This window comes from Haliotis rufescens, unplaced genomic scaffold, assembly GCF_023055435.1.
Source record: "Haliotis rufescens isolate VD_foot unplaced genomic scaffold, xgHalRufe1.0.p SCAF_1, whole genome shotgun sequence".
NCBI classification, from domain to species: domain Eukaryota; kingdom Metazoa; phylum Mollusca; class Gastropoda; order Lepetellida; family Haliotidae; genus Haliotis; species Haliotis rufescens.
The window spans coordinates 1,820,149-1,838,539 of NW_025963779.1; the positions used below are offsets into that span (position 1 = coordinate 1,820,149).

Here is an 18,391-nt window from a genome sequence, read left to right on the forward strand (position 1 = left end):
ACCAGCAGAACCCGTCCTCATAGAAAACTCCCAGATCTCTCTAGAGGCTCTACCAGCAACACCCGTCCTCGTAGAAAACTCTCACATCTCTCTAGAGGCTCTACCAGCAGAATCCGTCCTCATAGAAAACTCCCAGATCTCTCTAGAGGCTCTACTAGCAACACCCGTCCTCATAGAAAACTCCCAGATCTCTCTAGAGGCTCTACCAGCAACACCCGTCCTCGTAGAAAACTCCCAGATCTCTCTAGAGGCTCTACCAGCAACACCCGTCCTCGTAGAAAACTCCCAGATCTCTCTAGAGGCTCTACCAGCAGAATCCGTCCTCATAGAAAACTCCCAGATCTCTCTAGAGGCTCTACCAGCAACACCCGTCCTCGTAGAAAACTCCCAGATCTCTCTAGAGGCATCCGCCGTCACAAACCTTTGATCAACAAATATCAAGGATATTACATCGTGTCCGCCTATGAAGAGCTAATCAAGCAATAGACTCTTTTTTATTTATAAGCCAATCGGCTTGTTCAACCGTTTAATCCTGACTGTGTATCTTGCTTCATTACCTGTGTGCTTCATTACCTGTGTGCTTCACTACCTGTGTGCTTCATTACCTGTGTGCTTCATTACCTGTGTGCTTCATTACCTGTGTGCTTCATTACCTGTGTGCTGTTTGTTATCCTTACTCTGCAGCTGGTCTCATCCAATTACCTGTGAGCTACTTGTGATATATTACCTGTTGTTAATATGTATCTGCTGCGTATCACAACATATCATGTATATATACCTCTCGTTGCTGTAGTCACTCCAGCTTGATAATCTACATCGAAACGTCGCTGAATACAACAAACCAGGAGTTGTTATTCATAAAGTTGTATGTTTTTTTATGTAATCGCTAACTTCAAGAACTCCAATGAAACAGCTCTTTGTTAACAATATTTCGATTATAGTTACGACAAAATTTAAAATTTGGTATAGTTCCTTCTGCCCGTGAGTACATATCAAACCGCGGCGTTCAACCAAGTCACTTCCTCCTTCCGTCAGCCAGTCAGTAACTCACTCACTGATGCGTCGCCCGTGTCACGTGCACAGTTACACGAGAAGACCGCTGCACTATTTCTTTAATATATTATCTGCCATTTCGAAATGAATAAACTTGTTTGACATAATTAACTTCGGCCATATATGCTAAAATTGCTTATCAATAATATTCAATTATGCCAATTTAGAATCTATTTAATTTAATGCTTTAACAGATAAAGCAACTTTGTAGATTTTGATATTCTGAGAGGGGGGTTGGGGAGGTTATATGTGCATGGGATTTTGTATGAAGATATTTTGTTAGTTTCAGCTGAAAAAGCAGATACTTTTTAAATTAAACCTAGAAGCATATGTATTGTTTAAAAACAGCCACTTGCAACAACGTGTTTTATTTATTCCAGACAGTTAGTTGACAGTTTGAAGCATAAATATTTTGTTCGAGCATTTACTGTGACAATTTCCTTTTGTCGATAAATTCCCAATACAGTACAAGACTGTAGGATGAAGAGAGAAAAAAGCCATAAAAATATGACAGCGGTCTGTAACTAGTCTGGGCCAAACAATGCAGTGAATGACATTATGAGCATCGATGCGCGCTGCTCCGCTATCTACCAAGTCACCGGGCCTGGCCACCCGATCCATAAGTCTGCCCCTGACAACCAGCACATGCTGCAGGCACCAGCTCCACCCCGGCTAACCGCGGGATGCTACATGTGTTTGTAGCTATGAAGCAGGTTGATAAACAGTTTTGTTATAGTGAGGTAACAGGGCAAAGGATGATGGGAAACAACTCTACACGGATAGATTCCACTACAATTAATGTAATACCAGATACCAGTACGTATGTAATAAAAGATACAAATACAAATGTAACACAAGATACCAATATGAATATATTACAAGATACCAATATGAATATATTACAAGATACCAATACAAATGTAACACAAGATACCAATATGCATATATTACAAGATACCAATATGAATATAATACAAGATACCAATACAAATGTAATACAAGATACCAATATGCATATATTACAAGATACCAATATGAATATAATACAAGATACCAATATGCATATATTACAAGATACCAATATGAATATATTACAAGATACCAATATGAATATAATACAAGATACCAATACAAATGTAATACAAGATACCAATATGCATATATTACAAGATACCAATATGAATATATTACAAGATACCAATACAAATGTAACACAAGATACCAATATGCATATATTACAAGATACCAATATGAATATATTACAAGATACCAATATGAATATAATATTAGATACCAATACAAATGTAATACAAGATACCAATATGCATATATTACAAGATACCAATATGAATATAATACAAGATACCAATACAAATGTAATACAAGATACCAATATGAATATATTACAAGATACCAATATGCATATAATACAAGATACCAATACAAATGTAATACGAAACACCAATCTTTTGGAGCTACTCCTTGTCCTCTAATCAGATGAATACTGAGTATGTACAGGGATGGAGCTACTCCTTGTCCTCTAATCAGATGAATACTGAGTATGTACAGGGATGGAGCTGCTCCTTGTCCTCTAATCAGATGAATACTGAGTATGTACAGGGATGGAGCTACTCCTTGTCCTCTAATCAGATGAATACTGAGTATGTACAGGGATGGAGCTACTCCTTGTCCTCTAATCAGATGAATACTGAGTATGTACAGGGATGGAGCTACTCCTTGTCCTCTAATCAGATGAATACTGAGTATGTACAGGGATGGAGCTACTCCTTGTCCTCTAATCAGATGAATACTGAGTATGTACAGGGATGGAGGAACAAGGAGTAGACCGGAAACGTCGTTATAAAGAATTAAAGAAGTTGTTATCACTAATAAAGTGTCAGGTATTCACGTTCTTCCAACTTCTAAATACTTATCACAGACTTCAAGACTTGAAGTTAGTAATCAGCTCATACCTGGTTGTGATCAGTCCATACCTGGTGGTAATCAGACCATATCTGGTGGTAATCAGTCCATATCTAGTGGTTATCAGTCCATATCTGGTGGTAATCAGTCCATACCTGTTGGTAATCAGTCCATACCTGGTGGTTATCAGTCCATACCTGGAGGTAATCAGCTCATACCTGGTGGTAATCAGTCCATACCTGGTGGTAATCAGCTCATACCTGGTGGTGATCAGTCCATACCTGGTGGTAGTCAGGTCATACCTGGTGGTAATCAGGTCATACCTGGTGGTAATCAGCCCATACCTGGTGGTGATCAGTCCATACCTGGTGGTAGTCAGGTCATACCTGGAGTTAATCAGCTCATACCTGGTGGTGATCATTCCATTCCTGGTGGTAATCAGCTCATACCTGGTGGTGATAAGTCCATACCTGGTGGTAGTCAGCTCATACCTGGTGGTAATCAGCTCATACCTGGTGGTGATCAGTCCATTCCTGGTGGTAATCAGCTCATACCTGGTGGTGATCAGTCCATACCTGGTGGTAATCAGCTCATACCTGGTGGTAATCAGGTCATACCTGGTGGTAATCAGCCCATACCTGGTGGTGATCAGTCCATTCCTGGTGGTAATCAGCTCATACCTGGTGGTGATCAGTCCATTCCTGGTGGTAATCAGCTCATACCTGGTGGTGATCAGTCAATACCTGGTGGTAATCAGCTCATACCTGGTGGTAATCAGGTCATACCTGGTGGTAATCAGCCCATACCTGGTGGTAATCAGTCCATACCTGGTGGTAGTCAGGTCATACCTGGTGGTAATCAGCTCATACCTGGTGGTGATCAGTCCATACCTGGTGGTAATCAGTCCATACCTGGTGGTAGTCAGGTCATACCTGGTGGTAGTCAGGTCATACCTGGTGGTAATCAGCTCATACCTGGTGGTGATCAGTCCATTCCTGGTGGTAATCAGCTCATACCTGGTGGTGATCAGTCCATACCTGGTGGTAATCAGCTCATACCTGGTGGTAATCAGTCCATACCTGGTGGTAATCAGCTCATACCTGGTGGTAATCAGTCCATACCTGGTGGTAATCAGCTCATACCTGGTGGTGATCAGTCCATACCTGGTGGTAGTCAGGTCGTACCTGGTGGTAATCAGGTCATACCTGGTGGTAATCAGCCCATACCTGGTGGTGATCAGTCCATACCTGGTTGTAATCAGTCCATACCTGGTGGTAATCAGCTCATACCTGGTGGTAATCAGTCCATACCTGGTGCTTATCAGTCCATACCTGGTGGTAGTCAGGTCATACCTGGTGGTAATCAGCTCATACCTGGTGGTAATCAGTCCATACCTGGTGGTAATCAGCTCATACCTGGTGGTGATCAGTCCATACCTGGTGGTAGTCAGGTCATACCTGGTGGTAAGCAGTCCATACCTGATGGTAATCAGGTCATACCTGGAGTTAATCAGCTCATACCTGGTGGTGATCAGTCCATTCCTGGTGGTAATCAGCTCATACCTGGTGGTGATCAGTCCATACCTGGTGGTAGTCAGGTCATACCTGGTGGTAATCAGCTCATACCTGGTGGTGATCAGTCCATTCCTGGTGGTAATCAGCTCATACCTGGTGGTGATCAGTCCATACCTGGTGGTAATCAGCTCATACCTGGTGGTAATCAGGTCATACCTGGTGGTAATCAGCCCATACCTGGTGGTGATCAGTCCATTCCTGGTGGTAATCAGCTCATACCTGGTGGTGATCAGTCCATTCCTGGTGGTAATCAGCTCATACCTGGTGGTGATCAGTCCATACCTGGTGGTAATCAGCTCATACCTGGTGGTAATCAGGTCATACCTGGTGGTAATCAGCCCATACCTGGTGGTGATCAGTCCATACCTGGTGGTAGTCAGGTCATACCTGGTGGTAATCAGCTCATACCTGGTGGTGATCAGTCCATTCCTGGTGGTAATCAGGTCATACCTGGTGTTGATCAGTCCATACCTGGTGGTAGTCAGGTCATACCTGGTGGTAATCAGCTCATACCTGGTGGTGATCAGTCCATACCTGGTGGTAATCAGTCCATACCTGGTGGTAGTCAGGTCATACCTGGTGGTAGTCAGGTCATACCTGGTGGTAATCAGCTCATATCTGGTGGTGATCAGTCCATTCCTGGTGGTAATCAGCTCATACCTGGTGGTGATCAGTCCATACCTGGTGGTAATCAGCTCATACCTGGTGGTAATCAGTCCATACCTGGTGGTAATCAGCTCATACCTGGTGGTAATCAGTCCATACCTGGTGGTAATCAGCTCATACCTGGTGGTGATCAGTCCATACCTGGTGGTAGTCAGGTCGTACCTGGTGGTAATCAGTTCATACCTGGTGGTAATCAGCCCATACCTGGTGGTGATCAGTCCATACCTGGTTGTAATCAGTCCATACCTGGTGGTAATCAGCTCATACCTGATGGAAATCAGTCCATACCTGGTGGTAATCAGTCCATACCTGGTGGAAATCAGCTCATACCTGGTGGTTATCAGTCCATACCTGGTGGTAGTCAGGTCATACCTGGTGGTAATCAGCTCATACCTGGTGGTAATCAGTCCATACCTGGTGGTAATCAGCTCATACCTGGTGGTGATCAGTCCATACCTGGTGGTAGTCAGGTCATACCTGGTGGTAATCAGTCCATACCTGGTGGTAATCAGCTCATACCTGGTGGTGATCAGTCCATTCCTGGTGGTAATCAGCTCATACCTGGTGGTGATCAGTCCATACCTGGTGGTAATCAGCTCATACCTGGTGGTAATCAGTCCATACCTGGTGGTAATCAGCTCATACCTGGTGGTAATCAGTCCATACCTGGTGGTAATCAGCTCATACCTGGTGGTGATCAGTCCATACCTGGTGGTAGTCAGGTCATACCTGGTGGTAATCAGCCCATACCTGGTGGTGATCAGTCCATACCTGGTTGTAATCAGTCCATACCTGGTGGTAATCAGCTCATACCTGATGGTAATCAGTCCATACCTGGTGGTAATCAGTCCATACCTGGTGGTAATCAGCTCATACCTGGTGGTTATCAGTCCATACCTGGTGGTAGTCAGGTCATACCTGGTGGTAATCAGCTCATACCTGGTGGTAATCAGTCCATACCTGGTGGTAATCAGCTCATACCTGGTGGTGATCAGTCCATACCTGGTGGTAGTCAGGTCATACCTGGTGGTAATCAGCTCATACCTGGTGGTAATCAGTCCATACCTGGTGGTAATCAGCTCATACCTGGTGGTGATCAGTCCATACCTGGTGGTAGTCAGGTCATACCTGGTGGTAATCAGTCCATACCTGGTGGTAATCAGTCCATACCTGGTGGTAATCAGCTCATACCTGGTGGTGATCAGTCCATACCTGGTGGTAGTCAGGTCATACCTGGTGGTAATCAGTCCATACCTGGTGGTAATCAGCTCATACCTGGTGGTGATCAGTCCATACCTGGTGGTAGTCAGGTCATACCTGGTGGTAATCAGTCCATACCTGGTGGTAATCAGCTCATACCTGGTGGTGATCAGTCCATACCTGGTGGTAGTCAGGTCATACCTGGTGGTAATCAGTCCATACCTGGTGGTAATCAGTCCATACCTGGTGGTAATCAGCTCATACCTGGTGGTGATCAGTCCATACCTGGTGGTAGTCAGGTCATACCTGGTGGTAATCAGTCCATACCTGGTGGTAATCAGCTCATACCTGGTGGTGATCAGTCCATACCTGGTGGTAGTCAGCTCATACTTGGTGGTAATCAGTCCATACCTGGTGGTAATCAGCTCATACCTGGTGGTGATCAGTCCATACCTGGTGGTAGTCAGGTCATACCTGGTGGTAATCAGTCCATACCTGGTGGTAATCAGCTCATACCTGGTGGTGATCAGTCCATACCTGGTGGTAGTCAGGTCATACCTGGTGGTAATCAGTCCATACCTGGTGGTAATCAGCTCATACCTGGTGGTGATCAGTCCATACCTGGCGGTAGTCAGCTCATACTTGGTGGTGATCAGTCCATACCTGGTGGTAGTCAGCTCATACTTGGTGGTAATCAGCTCATACTTGGTGGTGATCAGTCCATACCTGGTGGTAGTCAGCTCATACTTGGTGGTAATCAGTCCATACCTGGTGGTAGTCAGCTCATACCTGGTGGTGATCAGTCCATACCTGGTGGTAGTCAGCTCATACTTGGTGGTAACTCTTTTTGAAAAGATGACACAGCGTGACGACGTAGTTTCTGTGATCCAATCGTTTGGTTTTCATCACCTATTGTGCTCGGTTCAGTCAGTTTCGGCGGGTGGTTGAGGCTGAATATTATCTGGCGTTGACGCTTCATCTTAAGTAAAGTACACTTGCAGTAACCGTCAGCATTGTCTCACCATATTGGGAACTCGAAGACTTTCTTATGAGCTGTTTGAGTGGCACATAGAAGTTGTATATATAATACATGACAAGAATGTAGGCGAGATCACTTCTTTATACGATTGTAGCAACGTTTCGATGAAGATTCCAACACCGCTAGTAAACATGGGCTGGCTGTGTGAGGAATGGGTTGTATACCTGCACATCTTCCTGAGGCAAGGGAGTTAACTGTAAAAATCCAGTTTTTACCCTTGCCGAACTAGATTGGAGTTATGGAGTTTTATTTTGGCCGGACTAACGAGTCTATGCATAGTCCAATCAAAATCGTGTGACGGGTAATAAACAACATGGCAATTACCGGGCAGATATCGCTCGATTGCAGGATTCGCAGAGCATGTGTACCGTCAACTGGGCGTCTACAGATATTTTTCAAATCTTTTCATGTTTTTCAAGGTGCTCAAGTGTTCTGATGCACTTCGCGAGTTAAGACCATTAACCATCATTACAATAATGATCTTGATTATCAATCAGATCATCTTGACTGGTCGCCACAATCTTGTCTGAAGCAAATGCAAGTGATACGAGAGGTGGAATATCTGATTGGTCAATAGGAGGGACATAGAATAGGACATTACTCGTAATAGCCACTGTTGGCGCTACGATCGAGCCCAGAGATTCCAGCCTAGTTCGGCAAGGGTGGAAACTGGACTTTTACATGACGATGATACCTGCATTAATACACTCACTCGGTACCGACACTGTAATATGTAAAACCATTACAAACACGTGTAGGTTAATACACAAACAAATACCGCCTTAGGAAAACGAAATTGTTTGACAACGATGCATGCCTATTGTGTGAGATACATATAGGAGTATTTTACTCATCCACCATGAGAGAACTTCATTACAATAATTATTACTGTAGAAGGCAAACGGACAGGGCGTCGGTATTCCATAATACCAAGAGCCCGGGTATGCAGACCTTCTAGCATCTGACAGGTAACTTCGCTTGTATCCTTCCCAGGGAGTTGAGGACGTAATATGACTGCACACCGATCTGCGGACCGGCGGAGTAATATAGCAAACGCTGTGGCTGTGATTCGCGTGTGGGGATGCTTGGTATCTGGTCCCGGGTAATATGTTACAGTCCGCCTAGATGGAACAGGTGGCCAGGCCGGGTGACATGGCTGCTTGCGTAACAGGTGTTGCAACTAAATTACGCAGGATCCAACTACCGTCATCATATCGGGTACGTTATGCTTTCCACTCCCTTACACAATGTTGTGTTTGATGATCTGAATTCCACACAGCTCATTAATGTGGTTGGGAAACGGACCGGACCGGACCCACCAGCCAGCCCCGCAGTAAAGATCGCTGGCCAACATCACTTGGAGCTTCCAGATGACCTCATACAATATACTTGTAGTAAGACCAAAACGGGATCGTCATCGAGCCTTCCTTATGTTTGGGTACAGATGTATGCTGTCGGAGTTTAAAGCCACATCCGTGGATTTTTGCCATGACAATGTTTGATTTGTGCATTGACGCATTGTCCTGATGGAAGAGCACATCTTTTCTCCGCTTCCCACGTCTCCTTGTCTTAATTAGTGCAAAAGTGCCGCATAAAATGCTCCGTTTATTGTCTGGCCTTTTGGACAGTCCGCCAGGATGACAGCCTCGGAACACGGAGATAATAACCTTACACGCTGATGGGACAGTCTGTGCCATCTTTGGCGTTGGTGATGGCAAGTGTTTTCGCCGTTTTGATTGTTGTTTGAACTCAGGTTCAACAATAGTCACACATCATTGCAAGAACCATTAAGTATCAGCTTCCAACAGAACTAGTTTATCGCAAACCATGTTCTGTCTGTTGCGTTTTTTGATCAGATGTAAGAAGCTCTGCGACCCAACATGCTGATACCTTCTTCATTGACAAAGTTTCTGGGATAATGGAAAGAATTCTCTCGTGGGGAGAAATCTACTGAATCAATATGAAGTTCAGTCATTCGCCGGTCGGTCATCTCCTTATCGTGGATTCTCGGGAGCAGTTCTGGTGTTGCTGACGTTTAGGCCGTCTCCCAGGGTCTCCCTGTCCGTCTCTAGCTCTTTACAGGGGCATGGTATGGGCATCCTTCGCTCGTGATGGCGATAGTGGCTTTTGGTGTTAAACGCTTTTTCTGAAAGTACTTGATCACTGCGCATTCCTCAACTTTGTCCATGTCCCAAAGGTCACAAACCCTGCTTATTTTACTGACATGGCCAAATAATTGGCTCAATTGGCCCAGGATGTCGTGGATGTACCTCTGTGACATCATGTAATGTCCTCAACAAAGCATTCACTAGTACCAAGACCCTCTTTGTGAGGCTCAGAACCTATCAAGCAACCCTTGTATGATAACACAGTTTCCACATATCAGCTTGTGTTCAGAAAACCTGTCAATATCTCTGACTGTATTTAAAGCAGAACATGCTATTGAATGCAATGTCGTTGGCAGATAGTTATTGTGACTTTTTGTGGCAATCTGAACGTAAACTGTAGCCTTCTATTTCAGCTAAAGCGCCTTATCAGACAAACACGATGTAGTGAAAGAAAATATACTCCTCATTCTACGGATAACCCAAATAGACTTTTGACCAGCAGAGATCCTCCCGACACGAAACATGACTAGCTTTTAATAGAAACTTCGAGAAGACATATAATTGGTTACGGTATGTGCTAAAACTGCAACGTTCAAACTTGTTATTCAAAAGCTGGGTTCTAATTGCCGAGCGAGTGTCCCCCGTAGAACCAACCCATCGATCGGGAGTGGAGGCTGGTGAAGCCGGGCAGGCAGCGTGGTCTGTGATACAGCGACTTCGTCTCCATCATGATGCCTCGTGTCCGTGGCCGCCGCTGTCAGCAAACGATGTGGTCGCTGTCCCTGTGATTAACGTGATTTCGCTCATTGATCAACATGTGCCAGTGAAATCTGATGACAATGACATGGCACGTTTCCATGGTGATTGTGACAAATCTCGGCACGTGGAGGCGAGTGGCACGAGATGTACGTGGAATAGTCGAGATGATCACAAGTAAGATGGCGGGAAAAGTGCCCCACTGACAAGCCGCTGGTAGTACTGCTGCTGCCACAGCGATGGCGTCGGCTGGCTCGGCGTCCGTGGATCTTAACCTGGAACACTCGGAACTTGTGTTTTATTCCGGGGATCGGATGAGAGGGGCTCTCGTAATGCAGCTAGCGACACCGCTCACAATTGCAGGTCAGTCATAAAGGGCGTGCCCAATATGGCCGCACTCAGTAATCTTTACATAGCAAATGTTCTGTCTTGTAAAGTTTTCATCCTCTTGTCTCAAGCAAAGACTATTGCATACTGAAACAGCATGAGGAGCCAGTGCAGGGCATAGCGTTGTGCTTGGTCGTGAGGTCGCGGCCTGCAGCACGGGTACTCCGTATAATGTGATCGATGAGATCGTGTACTGTGCGATATAAACGTGCTCAGTACAATGGAAGGTCAAGCGTGGTCAACCGCCGGATATATGTTAGCTTTGTCACAATAACAAAACCGCTATGAAATATTTAGAGAGATTGCTGGTGTGGGTTGTATGAGCGTGCGATGCTCCGCGGCCCTCGAATCAATATGGGCGTGATAGAGACTCAGCCCAGAGACTACACTGCTAACATAAGATATCGATGTGCTTCTGCCAGCAGTTGTGGATATTTCCAACAGGGTTAACCACACGTGTGAAACAGTTGACAACTATTTGCTGATTGATTTAGTTAAATGTATCATTGTTACGTATGACGATGTTGACACATATTTCAGCTTATATTCGTTTCTGTTCACACGACACAATTATTGGTGTTTGTTCTTCAGTCTCAAATATGATATTTGTTTTTCTAAGAACCCAAAAGCTATTGGTATCGTTGAGACCGGTAGAAGAACGTAGACCAGTAGAAGAACGTAGAAGTCGTAGAACCATGGTGTCACGGAGGGTGTTTTTGTCATTTGGTGTTGTAGTATTCCTTCAGACATTACTCCCGCTTCGTTACATGTGTGTCTGAATAAATCTTCCTCGATGTGGCGAGTGGTCATCAACAAATTCCCCACCCACACCCTTTCAAATTCCTGGAGCCTCCCCGGAAACGTCTTCCTGGCTGGTGAGTGACGGTTATGACAGTGCAACCGTCTTCAAAAACCGATCTGTAATTCATACAAACCAATTCACCAAAATACTTCATCTCATATTATTGAGAGAAAGCAACTGTCTGGAACTGAACGATTGTAGAATGGTTGTGGACTAAGTCCATGGTGACATTGACCCTCAACAGAACGGTTGCTAGGGGTACAACAGGGCATGCGCACAGCGGACACCTGGTGTCACTTTGTTGACCTAACGAATGTAGAATGCCCATGAATTTGTTCACAGATTCCATATTTTCTTATTGTTTTGAAACATGACCGTGAGTGGGAATCGTAAGAATGTAATAAGCTTATAATACCCACTTACGCACCTGTCACCTTCGTCCACATTCATGGCTTTTAAAGTGAAGAGTTGAATACTCTGAAGGTGGCGAGGTAAGCAAAACAAGAACTGAATGCTCCTTGGACTAATTTGACTGATTTCCGAATAACCTTGAGAATGAAGTAAAATGTCATAAGATATCATAATAGAACAGCAGAATGGCTTAAAGGTCCACTTGTCCTTGCTGAGCTGCTCGCCCGCCTCTGGCTTGGATTACATACGTATTGTGTCGGAGTTGCTCATTGGCCTCTTGCTTGGATTACATACGTATTGTGTCGTAGTTGCTCATCCACCAGCAGCTTGGATTCTATACGTATTGTGTCGGAGTTGCTCATCCACCAGCAGCTTGGATTCTATACGTATTGTGTCGGAGTTGCTCATCCGCCAGCAGCTTGGATTCCACACGTATTGTGTCGTAGTTGCTCATCCGCCAGCAGCGTGGATTACATACGCATTGTGTCGAAGTTGCTCATCCGCCAGCAGCTTGGATTCCATACGTATTGTGTCGTAGTTGCTCATCCACCAGCAGCTTGGATTACATACGTATTGTGTCGTAGTTGCTCATCCGCCAGCAGCTTGGATTCCATACGTCGGAGCTGCGCCTTCTGCTTAGACGTTTTGGACATTATTTTGGTTTATGAAACCGTTTCTTTCCAGGGGGTAGAAGGCTTAAAATTACACTGGATAAGGCGATTGTCCTCTCAATGGATTTCCGAATTTAAGACTGTTGACATCCAACGCGTGTTTGTCCATGTCTGTGTATAGGAGTGTGTGCACGCAAGTTGCCAACAACTGGCAGGATCAACACAGCGTGGGGCAGGTTACGCTCAACCTTCGGGAACACCTGGTATCACCACTCTTTGATCGTGTTTCATTAACACATGCCCTTCATGTAGTCGCAATCGTACAGTCGACGCGATCAATCGAGATGTCAATACAAATATTGAGGGCGTGAGACGATATAGGCAGATATGAATACAACTGCGTCTGCGTTTGTACTGCAGGTGTGAGAGGATATAGACAGACAGGAATACAATGATGTGCGTGTTTGTACTGCAGCGAGATTATATAGACAGATATGAATACAATGCTGTCTGTGTTTGTACTGCAGGTGTGAGAGGATATAGACAGATATGAATACAATGTTGTCTGTGTTTGCACTGCAGGAGAGAGAGGATATAGTCAGATATGAATACAATGCTGTCTGTGTTTGTACTGCAGGAGAGAGAGGATATAGACAGATATGAATACAATGCTGTCTGTGTTTGTACTGCAAGTGTGAGAGGATATAGACAGATATGAATACAATGTTGTCTGTGTTTGCACTGCAGGAGAGAGAGGATATAGACAGATATGAATACAATGTTGTCAGTGTTTGTACTGCCGGTGTGAGAGGATATAGACAGATATGAATACAATGTTGTCTGTGTTTGTACTGCAGCTGTGAGAGGATATAGACAGATATGAATACAATGTTGTCTGTGTTTGTACTGCAGCGAGAGGATATAGACAGATATGAATACAATGTTGTCTGTGTTTGTACTGCAGGTGAGAGAGGATATAGACAGATATGAATACAATGTTGTCTGTGTTTGCACTGCAGGAGAGAGAGGATATAGACAGATATGAATACAATGTTGTCTGTGTTTGTACTGCAGCTGTGAGAGGATATAGACAGATATGAATACAATGTTGTCTGTGTTTGTACTACAGGAGAGAGAGGATATAGACAGATATGAATACAATGTTGTCTGTGTTTGTACTGCAGGAGAGAGAAGATATAGACAGATATGAATACAATGTTGTCAGTGTTTGTACTGTAGCGAGAGGATATAGACAGATATGAATACAATGTTGTCTGTGTTTGTACTGCAGGTGTGAGAGGATGTAGGCAAATATGAATACAATGTTGTCTGTGTTTGTACTACAGGAGAGAGAGGATATAGACAGATATGAATACAATGTTGTCTGTGTTTGTACTGCAGCTGTGAGAGGATATAAACAGGTATGAATACAATGTTGTCTGTGTTTGTACTGCAGCTGTGAGAGGATATAGACAGATATGAATACAATGTTGTCTTTGTACTACAAGAGAGAGAGGATATAGGCCGATATAAAATACAATGTTGTCTGTGTTTGTACTGCAGGTGTGAGAAGATATAGACAGATATGAATACAATGTTGTCTGTGTTTGTACTGCAGGTGTGAGAGGATATAGACAGATATGAATACAATGTTGTCTGTGTTTGTACTGCAGCTGTGAGAGGATATAGACAGATATGAATACAATGTTGTCTGTGTTTGTACTGCAGCTGTGAGAGGATATAGACAGATATGAATACAATGTTGTCTTTATACTACAAGAGAGAGAGGATATAGGCCGATATAAAATACAATTTATGTCTGTGTTTGTACTGCAGGTGTGAGAGGATATAGACAGATATGAATACAATGTTGTCTGTGTTTGTACTGCAGCTGTGAGAGGATATAGACAGATATGAATACAATGTTGTCTGTGTTTGTACTGCAGGTGTGAGAGGATATAGACAGATATGAATACAATGTTGTCTGTGTTTGTACTGCCGCGAGACGATATAGACAGATATGAATACACTGTTGTTTGGTTTTTGTACTGCCGCGAGACGATATAGACAGATATGAATACAATGTTGTCTGTGTTTGTACTGCCGTGAGACGATATAGACAGATATGAATACAATGTTGTCTGTGTTTGTACTGCCGCGAGACGATATAGACAGATATGAATACACTGTTGTCTGTGTTTGTACTGCCGCGAGACGATATAGACAGATATGAATACAATGTTGTCTGTGTTTGTACTGCCGTGAGACGATATAGACAGATATGAATACACTGTTGTCTGTGTTTGTACTGCCGCGAGACGATATAGACGGATCTGAATACGCGAGTGAAACGAAAAGTGTACGTTTAACCCTTTTCCTTGAAAACAGAGTATGAAACAAATAAAAAACAATTAGCTTTCAACTTATCCCTGATTTACAGAGAACGACACCAATTGGACGTCAACACACTTCTATATTTGTTAAAAAAATCAACTATCTGTCTTCCTCCAAGCTGTCGATCTCCGTGTCCTCACAGGAGTGGTTTGTGGCACCGTCATAATCCTGTCCAGCGCTGAGCCTCACCAGCTCAGGAGACAAACTAGCCCTCACGTCGTCCTCCCCCACAACCAGTACAAGGAAGGACCCTGGGGCCGTTACTGCCTCCTTGTCATTCCCAAATAGTCTCCACAACTACCAGTGACCCGTTATTAGACTGACAGATGACAGTGTGAGCCCTATCCGTTTGTCTCGCTACCTGTGTGTAGCTATAAAGGGACGGAAGCACGGAATACACTACCGACGTGGAGGAAACAATACCAGGAAATATAACTCTCTCGTCCATCTCGCCAGGATCGCTGTACAGAACATCCTGTTATGTTAGACAGCGTATTTATTCAGAAAGGCTCCGTTACGTATCGCCATGACCATATGAATCATGTACTAATACACCGTGGCACACCGCGAGTGCATATAGTTATTTTCATATCGTTTGATTTCTCAACTTTCCGAGAATATCATTTTGTATATGGTCAGTGTTTTCTGATGGAGTTTACCCGAAAGTTTGTGTTTGGGCTTTGTACGTTTTCCCAAAAAATGGAATTGTTGCTATGTCGCAAATTTCTCTTTAAATTTAATCTTTAATAAATGCCAGTGTCTGTCACTGGCAGGACAATACCTTCTGTGCAAATATATATGCAGTGCTTGAAAGTGCCACCAGCCACTGTAAGCGCTATGCCGGAATGGCTGCAATCAGTTTACTTCCAACAGCGACATTACCGAAATTAATATTTGTTGACCAGTGTTTGGAAATGTGACCATACTGCACGGCTACGAAAGACGCAGGTGTTTTAACATATTTGACAATATCCTCTTTGTAAAATGTATTTCTTAACACTGCACCACACACGCCAGATGACGCTGTATCGCCGGATAATGAGATTTGAACAATGAGAATCCGAGAACAATAAATATTGTCGGATCCGTTTTTACTCAAGTCATGAATACTCCATGTCGTACAATGACACCGTGTATGCTGCCGGAGGTCAGGGCTCGGTTATTGCCAACAAGGATTCTCTACCACAAGAGCAGCGTGTTAGAGAACGCAGTACACCTTCCTGTGCTCTGGAGCAGGATGAGGGCGATGTTGGCTGGACTGACGAATCAATGTCCGGCTTCGCTGTGATCCATACAACACAGCATGTCACTGCGGTCATAGCACTAGTGAAGCGGAATGTCACTGCGGTCATAGCACTAGTGAAGCGGAATGTCACTGCGGTCATAGCACTAGTGAAGCGGAATGTCACTGCGGTCATAGCACTAGTGCAGCGGAATGTTACTGCGGTCATAGCACTAGTGAAGCGGAATGTCACTGCGGTCATAGCACTAGTGCAGCGGAATGTTACTGCGGTCATAGCACTAGTGAAGCGGAATGTCACTGCGGTCATAGCACTAGTGAAGCGGAATGTTACTGCGGTCATAGCACTAGTGAAGCGGAATGTCACTGCGGTCATAGCACTAGTGCAGCGGAATGTTACTGCGGTCATAGCACTAGTGCAGCGGAATGTCACTGCGGTCATAGCACTAGTGAAGCGGAATGTCACTGCGGTCATAGCACTAGTGCAGCGGAATGTTACTGCGGTCATAGCACTAGTGCAGCGGAATGTCACTGCGGTCATAGCACTAGTGCAGCGGAATGTCACTGCGGTCATAGCACTAGTGAAGCGGAATGTCACTGCGGTCATAGCACTAGTGCAGCGGAATGTTACTGCGGTCATAGCACTAGTGAAGCGGAATGTCACTGCGGTCATAGCACTAGTGAAGCGGAATGTCACTGCGGTCATAGCACTAGTGAAGCGGAATGTCACTGCGGTCATAGCACTAGTGAAGCGGAATGTCACTGCGGTCATAGCACTAGTGCAGCGGAATGTTACTGCGGTCATAGCACTAGTGAAGCGGAATGTCACTGCGGTCATAGCACTAGTGCAGCGGAATGTTACTGCGGTCATAGCACTAGTGAAGCGGAATGTCACTGCGGTCATAGCACTAGTGAAGCGGAATGTTACTGCGGTCATAGCACTAGTGAAGCGGAATGTCACTGCGGTCATAGCACTAGTGCAGCGGAATGTTACTGCGGTCATAGCACTAGTGCAGCGGAATGTCACTGCGGTCATAGCACTAGTGAAGCGGAATGTCACTGCGGTCATAGCACTAGTGCAGCGGAATGTTACTGCGGTCATAGCACTAGTGCAGCGGAATGTCACTGCGGTCATAGCACTAGTGCAGCGGAATGTTACTGCGGTCATAGCACTAGTGCAGCGGAATGTCACTGCGGTCATAGCACTAGTGCAGCGGAATGTTACTGCGGTCACAACACTGGTACAACTTAATGTCATTGTGGTCACAACACTCGTACAAGTTAATGTCACTGCGGTCTTAACACTGGTAAAATTTAATGTCACTGCGACAATAAGAATGGTACAATTTAATGTCACTGCAGTCATAACACGGGTACAATTTAATGTCATTGTGGTCATAACAATGGTACAAGTTAATGTCATTGCATTCATAAGACCGGTACAGTTTAATGTCCATGTGGCCATAACAATGGTACAGCTTAATGTCACTTCAGTCATAAGACTGGTACAGTTTATTGTCCATGTGGCCATAACAGTGGTACAGCTTAATGTCACTTCAGTCATAAGACTGGTACAGTTTAATGTCCATGTGGCCATAACAATGGTACAAGTTAATGTCACTTCAGTCATAACAGTTGTACAATTACTGCAGTCATAAGACTGGTACAAGTTTTTGCCATTGCAGTCATAACAATGGTACAAGTTAATGTCATTGCAGTCATAAACCTGGTTCAACGTAACGTCACTGCGGTCAAATCACTGGTACAACTTAACGATCAGCTGTGCTGTAACAAGACAATGATATCGATGTTGAAGTGTATGGCTTGGAGCCAGTCTCTCTCTCTTATAATGTTGAACGCAGCGTGGAGCGCCTAATCAGCAGTGGTGTGACAGTCCGGAGGGACGTGTAGTGGCGCTCACTGACATCAATAAGGCGCGCTAGGGGGAGGGGGGTGGGGGAAGGGGGGGGGGGGGGGGGGGGTGGGGGGGTGGGTGGTGGTTGGTTAGACTGGAAGGACTGGCGGCATGGTTAGACTTACTGGCGTTGTGAATGTGTCTCATGATTGTGTCTTGGCCACAAGTTTATATCAGTTATATAAAGATTAATATATTATACTCGTAATTGACAAATCTTACGATTGTATTATGATCTGTATAGTGCCGAAGATGAAACACACTGACTGCAAGTTCATCCTTACAATACGTACATCCTTATTACATCTAAAG

At 44.5% G+C, this 18,391-nt stretch overlaps 1 protein-coding gene across 2 annotated transcripts in view; it reads left to right on the plus strand.

Moving 5' to 3' along the window:
• The first annotated feature begins 9,981 nt into the window (after positions 1-9,981).
• The window catches only part of LOC124117444 (arrestin domain-containing protein 2-like), a 50,745-nt gene continuing 42,335 nt past the window's right edge, over positions 9,982-18,391 (plus strand). Inside the window, exon 1 of one of the 2 annotated variants that reach the window (XM_048394957.1) lies at positions 9,982-10,682. In XM_048394957.1, coding sequence (XP_048250914.1) covers positions 10,559-10,682 — 124 coding nt within the window. In that variant the 5' untranslated portion in view covers positions 9,982-10,558. The remainder of the gene's footprint in view (positions 10,683-18,391) is intronic. The other variant, XM_048395007.1, reaches the window with a different exon arrangement.